This window comes from Fusarium tjaetaba (genome assembly GCF_013396195.1).
Source record: "Fusarium tjaetaba strain NRRL 66243 chromosome Unknown NRRL66243_c0000193, whole genome shotgun sequence".
Taxonomy (NCBI): domain Eukaryota; kingdom Fungi; phylum Ascomycota; class Sordariomycetes; order Hypocreales; family Nectriaceae; genus Fusarium; species Fusarium tjaetaba.
The window spans coordinates 121-9,625 of NW_023501389.1; the positions used below are offsets into that span (position 1 = coordinate 121).

Genomic DNA, 9,505 nt, shown 5'->3' on the forward strand with positions numbered 1-9,505 from the left:
CCTCCACCTCGGCCACGTCTACCGACTCCGAGCACGGGGTAGTTAAAGGTATACCTACCTACCTATCAAAGCCTCGATCCATATTCAGGGCCGAGGCTCGGGCTCATGTTGGCATTGCACTGACATCCAACCCTGAACCTTTTTTTCCCAAAACTCTCCTAACTCCTAACTCCAACCTTACCCCAACGAGAAGCTCCCAGACCAAACCCGAACTCTCAACGGCTTCTTAACGTCCACATGCTCACGCGGTGGTACCCTTTGCCTCGGTGAATCGACCGGTATACTTTACGTACAGTTACAACTTATGAACAATTGATCACCGTTTCACCCATCGCGTATCTTCCCACTATCTTCAAATCATGTTCACATCTGCTCGGCGCTGGCTGCGCAACAATCGTACGCCCATTGCTGTCGGCGTGGGCGTCATCGGTGCTGGTTACGTCGCGACGCAATATGTCATCGGAAAGCTTAATGATGCCCGCGAGCGCATGAGCAGCGACCGCATCGCCAAGGAGAAGTAACCATTAACCGTCTGATAGAAGTGACACGCAAACACATGCTGACAGCTCATGACACAGTCTGCGACGTCGCTTCGAACAGAATCAGGAGGACTGCACATTCACCGTCCTGGCTCTCCTGCCCTCCGCCACGACTGCCATTCTCGAAGCCATGAACACGGAGCAGATCACATTTGAGATCCAGCAGATGAAAGCCACCAAGGCTATAAAGAACGGTGGCCCCGAATCTGCACCCCCGCCCAGCATCGCAGATACTACATTGACAGAGGACGATGGGAAGAGCATGGCTGGCCAAAGCGAGAGCGGTGCACAGTCCAGCCAGGCCCCTACATCTTCGCCATTCAACGCCGGCGGCGAAGCGAACAAGGAAGCACCGAAGCCTCGCAAGACGAAGCGACAACTATGGGATGACGTGACCATCAGCGGCGAGTAACAGCCTTGCTCTTCTTGTCTGCCCAGGACTAACACACACTGCAGCGGTGACGCGGTCTTTCACTTTGATATATACCCTTGCGCTGCTTACAATGCTAACTCGCGTTCAACTCAACCTACTTGGCCGAAGAAGTTATCTATCGAGCGTTGTGGCCCTCGCAACAGGTGGCCAACAGGGCACCATCAGTCTTGAGAACAACGATGACGACAACACCGAACAGACGTATGGCAGTGACTTCGACATCAATCGCAAGTACCTAACCTTCAGTTGGTGGCTACTGAACAAAGGATGGGTGGACTTGATGCACCGGGTAGAGAGCGCCGTGCGCACCGTCTTTGGCAGCCTGAGCCCTAGGGATCTTCTGAGCTTTGAGAGGTTCTCCGAGTTGACGACCGAGGTGAGGAAGCTTGTCGAAGGTTCTACCAAGGAGGAGCGTCAGAAGTCAGACTGGCTCAACTTTCTCCTCCCACCCCGGGGCTTGGAAGACGAGGTGATTCGGGAGTCAGGCATCCTCGACGATACATCGAATCAGGGTGGCGAACAGTCAACACCCGCGTCACAGGCAATCCTGAGACGGCTGCTTGACGAGACAGCCGACCTCATTGAATCACCCAGTTTCACGCACGTCCTCACTCTTCTCCTCGACGCAGGTTTTTCCTATCTCATTGATAATAAGCTCGCCACGGCTGCGTTTGAACTCCCGGCCTCAGATGGTATCGTCACTCCCGAACTCAAGGATCAGCAGCGTTCCAAGGTGATTCTACTGCCAAAGATCCTGTCGGTGTTGACACGTCAGGCACATGTCATTGGCGACGGAATGCCCAACGAGTACCTCCAGAAGATGGAGACTGTCCGTGATCTGGAGGCTTTTGCTGCTGTCGTGTATTCAAGTAATTGGGAGCAGGAAATTCGCACAGATGATGACCTGATGGCCAGTGCTGTTGATCTTGGCGCTTCGCAGACAGCTGGTGTCACTAAGGCATCGCAACCACAGACTCAGACACAGACACAAGTCCAAGGTGCACAAGGCGAATCAAGTCTGGTTGTAGTAGACCCTCAGGGGGGCTTCGAGAGCGCATGGGGACGGGCAGTGGAGGACAAGTCGTGAAGAGTATGTGTTCTGGTTGTGTTTGTTGTGTTGCTACATAACTTTGGGAGTCATGGCGGGATTGTTACTTGGAAATCAGGGATGGAGATAAAGGAGCAGCATAATATTGGGAAGCATCTGGGCTATCGAAAGCACAAACAAATGTCACATGTTAGTTATTTAGAGGCGAGTATATGGTGTTGATATAGTTCAGTCGAGTCCGAGGGATCTGGTTTAACAACCCTCCCCCCCTGTATAACATTGATGTCGGAAATGGCGTTTGGTGTAGTCTTCTCTCCTCTTCTCTACTTTCGCATGCCTCCTGAGCCGAACGTGAGGGACATTTCCGGGCTCCTGGTACGGAATTACGCTGCCATGCCGAAACCGTCATCCTATTCGGAGCCGGGCAAACGCGAGTTCCATGTTTGGGTTATGCTCCTAGTGACGGTGAGGCCAGTAGATAAACATCCTTCAAGCCTGCAGCTCTTAGGTCATGTCCGGGAGCGCAGTGTCTCGACCGACTGGGGGGACGTGAGTTTATTTCCCCATCTTAAAGGCCCCATGGTCGTAAGTGGTATTCTCAAAGGTAATGCGTTGAAAAGTGCTGAATATTCCAGCTCCTCCCGCTCACATCAAGCCCCTAATGAACTGATCAAGGCCCAGCTCAAAGAGCTCGTTCTTGACACCATCGCCATTTTTGTGTTCCACAGGCGCCAGGGGGTTCTTGACCACTACAAAGAAAGTTAGCTCAGATGTGACATTTTTCCTGGCTCATAAACCACACCATATTCCACCCATAGGTTTATGTAAATTTGGTGTAGCACATTGCGCATGCTCAAGGTCGCTGTGTCGGTGAGGATAACAAATCTCAAGTTGGCGGGTGTCTCGTAAAAGTGTAGCTTATACTGGGAAGTCCGGTAGCTGATAAATGCATCGTCGTCACCGCCAAGCTTACGGGCCATGTTCCGAAGGGAGAAGACGGTGCCGAATAGGAGCTTTGCATCATCAGAGGATGTGCTCGGAGCAGCGGTTTCGGAGCCCGCTGATGGCGGAAGCCAGGACTTGGAGTAGACGCATTCGGCTGAAAGAGAGGAGAGGGCTGTCAATCGGGAGGTCTAGAGGGGGAAAGGCGAGGAAATTTGCTCACTGTGTCGGTCAAAGATGTGGAATGAATAGACAACCATGATGGAGATTCAAGGGGTTTCAGGTCGACGTCTAAGTTAAACAGACAGCGATGGGTTTGAGTAGGTACTCTTTGAACAAGTTGGCGGGCAGGTATAGCTCGTGTTGATTGAGACTCGAATTCGCGGCAGTGGTGTATAGATCTCGTTGGTCAAGGATGGGAGCCCAGGAGATAGATGTCGAAGCTGATGATATTCCGATGTGTTGTTTTGGTGTAGAGAGAGCTGAGGTCAAGCCTACCTAGGAACCTAACTATGATGGAACCTCCCACCTTCTAGCTTTACCTAAGGTACCTAGGTAACTAACTGTGGCGCCTGTGCCCATCTGGACCAGCCAGGCTGACCTGACTGCAGGTGCAGGTGTTCAGTCCCCTAAGAGACTAAGATAGTGCCCCCACCCCCATGTAAGCAGCTCCCTCAGCCAAGGCTCACTCATTTACTGACGGGAGTCGAAAAAAGGCCTTCCATTTGGTTCGTTCCAGTCCATCCCTCTGACTGGTAAGTTACCTTAGACTAGGTAGGTAGGTAGGTAGGTACCTTACTTACATACCTGTAGCTCGACCACCAAATGATATCGCATGGCACTAACAATCGCTCTTTAAACCCAATTTTTGTCTATCGCGCTTCTCTTCTTCCCCTTTGAACCATTTTCAATTGGGGAACACACGTACATACTCAAGGTGCTTTGCGGTAAGGTACCTTGCCTTGTCAGAAGAAACAATTCCTGTTATACTGTAGCATATCGGTTTACCGCGGGGTGCGGGGCAACATCACTGACTGATTGAAAACATTAGTCTATCGAGTTCGGTCTGGTCAATACCAATCCGCCCGACCTCATATCTTTGTCTGGGCGTAGCGCATCGCATCGCATCGCATATCAATCATCCTTGACAATGGACGCAGAAATTCATCCAGAGATGAGACCATCGTTCACTTTCCCTTCGCCTCAAGTCAGAGTCGACCAACATGACGATGGCTCTGGCGATAAACCTCCCCCACCACTCGTCCATCACCTGTAAGTCAGACTCAACTCAATCTTTGAATGCGCCCAATGGGTCAGTTGACAATCGCATGAACGAAGGACGGAACCGACAGAAGTTCTTCATTTCTCGAGTCCTCTCCGGCATCACAAGAGAACCCCAAGCGCCCATCGAGAAGTCAAGGTGCGAAACTATCACTAGCATCAAGCAATGTCTTATTGGGCTCACCAGTTCCACAGGAAACTCTTGATGCGCAGACACAGTTTGGGGATGAGGATGCCGATGGCTGCTCCCATCATCGAGTAAACCAGTATACAATCTTGGAAGAAATCGGCAGAGGTTCTTATGGCGCTGTTCATCTTGCAAAGGACCAATTCGGAAATGAATATGTGAGTATTATACCACCAAGCCAGCTGCCCGCCCAATTCTGTCTCCGACTTACACAGCCCCAGGCCGTGAAAGAGTTCTCCAAGGCTCGACTCAGAAAACGCCTCCAATCCACTATCCTCAGACAGGGTCCTCGAGGCCCAAGGCGTATGGGCCCTGGCGGTCGAGATCCCTTCAATTCAGTGCCCCGGGTCAAAGACTCCAATGATGCCCTCCACCTCATTCGAGAGGAAATTGCCATTATGAAGAAACTAAACCACCCCAATCTAGTACAGCTCTACGAGGTTCTTGATGACCCCGAGGAAGATTCCATCTATATGGTCCTAGAGATGTGCCGAAAGGGTGTCGTTATGAAGGTCGGCCTTGACGAACACGCCAACCCCTACCCTGAGGAAAACTGCCGCTTTTGGTTCCGAGACCTTATATTAGCTATTGAGTATCGTGAGTACAGTCGCATCAAACCCCAATTCTTCTGAGATGCTAACGATATGCTGCGTAGTTCATGCTCAGGGTGTCATCCACAGAGACATCAAGCCAGATAACCTGCTCTTATCTAACGATGACGTGCTCAAGGTCGTTGATTTTGGAGTTTCTGAGATGTTTGAAAAACCCGAAAACATGAGAACAGCAAAATCTGCAGGATCACCCGCCTTTCTTCCCCCTGAACTTTGTGGGAAGCATGGTGACGTGTCGGGCACCGCTGCTGATATTTGGTCCATGGGAGTTTCGCTCTACTGCCTCAAGTATGGGCGCATTCCATTCAACCGTGACGGCGTCTTGGACATGTACGACGCTATCAGGACCGATGAACCTTCCATCCCCGAGGACGAGAACCCGGACTTTGTCGACCTCATGCAGAAGCTACTCAACAAAGACCCGGAGCAGCGCATAACCATGGACAAACTTCGAGTAAGATGTCCAGACCTTGCGAGCGTCCCAAGTAACAGAGCTAACACCTAAGCAGGAGCACCCCTGGGTCACCAAGCAGGGTACGGACACTCTCCTCTCCGCTGAAGAGAACTGTGCCAACATGGTGGAACCTCCAAATGAGCTTGAGGTTAACCGTGCCTTTACTCGCAAGATGAATCACCTCCTTTGCGTCATGAAAGCCATCCATCGCTTCAAGTCCATTCTGGCCAAACACCGGGCCAGATCTAACAGTAGCCCGCGTAAAGACGGCGAAGGTACCTTTGACGCGTCCCAGGAAAGGGCAAAGGCAGAGGTGATCGAGGCGTTGCTGTATCAGCGGCGCAAGTTTCTGAATCAAAAGAGAGATGAAGGCAGCCAAATCCCGCCAATACACGAAACTGTGGGAAACAATACCCCATTCTTGGGAATCGGCACAGGAACAATGGACGAGTTCGCTTCCAATGAGGCTACTCCAGATATGGTTTCCGATTCGCCAACGGCAGTTGACTTCAACGTGTATGACCGAGCGTATGAAACTGCTATAGAGAACATCACGTCTGGCCAGAATGATTCTTCAAGAAGACCGACAGTATATTTGACCAAGTTCGTCAAAGAGACACATAAACTGAAGGGGGTCCCTGGGCTCACTGGGAGTGAAGAATTCTCCGAGAATTCAGATGGCCAACAGAAATCGGGGCCCGCAGCCAAGCTTTCGCACCTCACATCCAAGCTTGGCCTCTCAGGGAAGCAATAAGAACAAAGTTGGGACTTGATATTGGGAATAAAGCTAGACCTTCGGGCAAGGCTACGCGTTTGGAAAGCACGTTGTACCATTATGGGCTGCAGGTGATAACAACATGACTGGTGGTGGTGGATCAAATGCGGTGGACTGTTTTAGAAGCTCAGTGATAACGATAACACAAGAGATACATGTGAGGAAGCGTGCTCACCGTGTAAAACGACTGCTGGATGCAACCGGGGTAATATTCCGAAGTAAAGCAAACACCCTCATGTGCAGCAGTAGTAGTGTGAACTGCGGGCCAGTACGAGTAGCGGTGCAGCTGACAGATTCGGAGCCTCAGCAACTCGACCACATGAAACATGGGATAATAATATGTAAAGATGAGAATCAGGTATGCGGTGAGACTCCTCTATTTCGGCGTTGTCGGGCAGCCAGGCCTTTGGTGAGGTGCACAGCTGCCAAGGCAGCCGAGCCGCTCTCGAATCCCACCTCCAACAATAGACTACAAGATCTGAAATCTTATCTTGCACGAATTACAAAACGAGGAGCGCAGGCAGGGGTTTCGAGCAGTCGTAGCCAGTAGATAAAACATCTTGACAAGATATCGAGCCTGATACGCCGGTTCCATGCTGGCCGATGAGGAGATAATTGTCCGAGCACGGCTGGCAGGAAGGGGTCTGCCAATCTCGACAACGTAAACTCGCCAGAACAGTCAACGGTGAGTGTCAGTCAAGATTACCTTAGTCGCGGCAGCGGGATGCTCTCCCGAAGACGGGATATAAAAAGATCGGGATGACTACCAAGGTACATAGTCGTCTACTTGACCATGCATAAGTGGGTGCCACTGTACAGAAAGGCACCAGGAACACCCGGCGCCACGTGGAAACCGTTGCTCAAGGTGTCACTATACATCAAGTGTACTATCAAAGCTCAGCAGCCAACCCCTCTTGGGTTGCGATTGATGGCCACCAACATGCTGCTGTGGGACACAATTGGGTTGATTATGGATGTATGTATGTTGCATGGCCCGTCCGTCCGTCGCGTCCGTGTGTGTCGCTATCTGGCAGGCAGGGTCTAGGTAAGTTAGAGGGTCAAGATGAAAACTTCGATAAGCTTGTGCGGGCTACAGGGATAGATTAGTAGATAGATGCTTACAATACCTTAGCTTTTCAGCAGCAGAACCAGGGCTGGCTTGACGGGGAGCCAGTGAGCTCTCAGCGATAGAGCACGGGTAGGTAGTCTAAACGGTGAAGGCACTTTGTTGTCGGTGTAAAAGATGCTGTGTAATAAGGTGTTTGTTTGCCTGCCGCCTGGATGTATGGATGTAAATCAAGACGGTGTGACGTCAGCACACGAGATAGTATGTAAGTGCCTTACCTTAGTAGGTGGATTAATCCAAATATCGAAAAGATTGCGCGCAGTCTACTTACTATGCAGTATGTAGGTAGGTAGTCCTTGATATCTGTCGTTTGCTAATGCCAGACCAGGGAGTCGCCGAAATATTTCGTTTTGCCTAACGTTGATGTTGCGATATCCACTCCACCCCTCCTGGGTGCTGGTGTTGGAGCATCAGGCATCGTACTCACTCTGAACTGTACCTCTCTGGTAAATACCTAAATGTTGATATGTGATGGAGGCGGGTCGAGCGGTGAAGGCACTCCATCATGCGCATGCTCTGTTCAAGCTGCCTTATCCAATAGTCTAGGTATGAACAGAAGAAAGATTCCTTGTGCAAGGAAAAGCCCATGTCAGTTTCTCTCCCTTGATAGAAATCGTCCAGAGACATTGGCATTCTTGATTACCTTAATTATATGTATGTACGTAGTCCAAACACTGGTCGCTAGAACACATGGAACAATCCTTATGTGTGATAAGGTTTTGTTTCTAAGACCAGCTTACAAGGATGTGCAAGCTTTCACCCCTGCAGGCTGGGGGTTACGCTTAGCAGAACCCTTATTAGGTTGAATACCACCTACCATGTCGATCAAGCTGTGCAATTCGTGATGGTTGCATGCAACAAAGTCGGCAGCCCTGCTCAGTGCAAGAGCTTCAACAATAATTACATACCTACCTACCTGAGGCAGTCAGGTGAGGATTACATATACATATTACCCGGCTGCCCAGCACCAAGCTAAAGTTCAACAGATCGGCATTCCGACTTGATAGGCCCCGTCGGAATATATATGTACGAAGTATCCGTATTTTCGGGTACCTCAGTTAAGGCGGATAGGATGTCAAAGTCGGAAGAAGCACTCGGAAAAGTCAGCTCTTAGGTTTGCGCAACCACCCAAACTAATAGACCCTTGAAGCTTGAGGGACGCGGTTCCGAGCAATCTGGAGGCCTCCACTTTGTGAACAAATCTCACAGAAAAAAAGGGCCAGATTGGATGCGTTGGCTGGCAGAGCTAGCTCCATTAAGGGCTAGTGGGGATGAAAGAGCCCCAGACTGTAGGTATGTACTAAGGTACTAACGTCAAGTGTCAGGAAGAGAGGATTCCCCAAGTGATCTTGGGGGGTGCATATGCGTGAAAACCTAGGATACAGTACCTACCTTACCTACTGTACTATTGCCAAACAAGAGAAGAGCGGCAGCAGCTCAGCAGCTCAGCAGGTCATGCCGCTTTGTCACATTTTGTGCGGATGTGTGGAAATACCTCACAGTGCACTTTTGAGAATCCGGTACAACAAAGGGAATGAGTTCATTGAGGTGTGTGTGACTTGGGCCTCCTGTTTCCTCCCACTCGATGGTGTTGCTGTCTGTCAATGCTATCTACTTCATCCATTGCTACCACGATTATTCATGCTAGTAGCAGTGTTGCGCCGTTCACAGGGACAAAACGTTCACCCGCAGCTTATTAATCACTGTTTTTTTACTGACTCGGGTGAAACTGCAAAGGATATTGGACATATCAAGACGTACATGTTTGATACAGATGTGTCTCGATGCCAAGCTAGCCGGGCTGTGTTTTGGGCGCCTGGGCAACCCTAGGAGAGGAACAATGGTCTCTTCGGTGCATGAGATTGACGATACAGGACAGGTCGTTTAAATACCTATGTAGTTGTAGCTCTAAGCTGGGTTTTTTCTCCCTTTCCCGTCTTCGAATCGGATGCAGCCACCTTTCCTACCTTACATGTACCTACCTAGTAGCTACTAAGTTAGCAGGTACTTACCTACTATATAGGTATTCATTCATACTCAACCGTCCAGTGTCTGGTTTCTTTGACGACGTTGAAACATTTCCTTTCCTGAATATCCCCCAGTACGGAC

General features: G+C 50.2%; 4 protein-coding genes across 4 annotated transcripts; 3 read left to right on the forward strand and 1 right to left on the reverse strand.

The window, feature by feature from the left end:
* Positions 1-359: 359 nt before the first annotated feature.
* Positions 360-951, forward strand: FTJAE_8779 (PEX3-peroxisomal assembly peroxin; the record flags this gene model as incomplete). Its single annotated transcript, XM_037355630.1, has 2 exons — positions 360-517; positions 579-951. 2 exons carry the CDS (start codon positions 360-362, stop codon positions 949-951), a joined length of 531 nt encoding a protein of 176 aa, XP_037204122.1.
* Positions 952-1,042: 91 nt separating this feature from the next.
* On the forward strand, positions 1,043-2,059 carry FTJAE_8780 (peroxisomal biogenesis factor 3; the record flags this gene model as incomplete). The annotated part of the gene is made up of 1 exon (XM_037355632.1): positions 1,043-2,059. The coding sequence occupies one exon, from the start codon at positions 1,043-1,045 to the stop codon at positions 2,057-2,059; it is 1,017 nt and encodes a 338-aa protein (XP_037204123.1).
* A 606-nt stretch (positions 2,060-2,665) lies between these two features.
* On the reverse strand, positions 2,666-3,222 carry FTJAE_8781 (multiple myeloma 2; the record flags this gene model as incomplete). The annotated part of the gene is made up of 3 exons (XM_037355633.1): positions 2,666-2,769; positions 2,823-3,137; positions 3,186-3,222. 3 exons carry the CDS (start codon positions 3,220-3,222, stop codon positions 2,666-2,668), a joined length of 456 nt encoding a protein of 151 aa, XP_037204124.1.
* Positions 3,223-4,112: 890 nt separating this feature from the next.
* FTJAE_8782 (CAMKK CAMKK-META kinase) lies at positions 4,113-6,249 on the forward strand (the record flags this gene model as incomplete). Its single annotated transcript, XM_037355634.1, has 5 exons — positions 4,113-4,234; positions 4,315-4,588; positions 4,652-5,027; positions 5,086-5,495; positions 5,551-6,249. 5 exons carry the CDS (start codon positions 4,113-4,115, stop codon positions 6,247-6,249), a joined length of 1,881 nt encoding a protein of 626 aa, XP_037204125.1.
* Between the last annotated feature and the right edge of the window lie 3,256 nt (positions 6,250-9,505).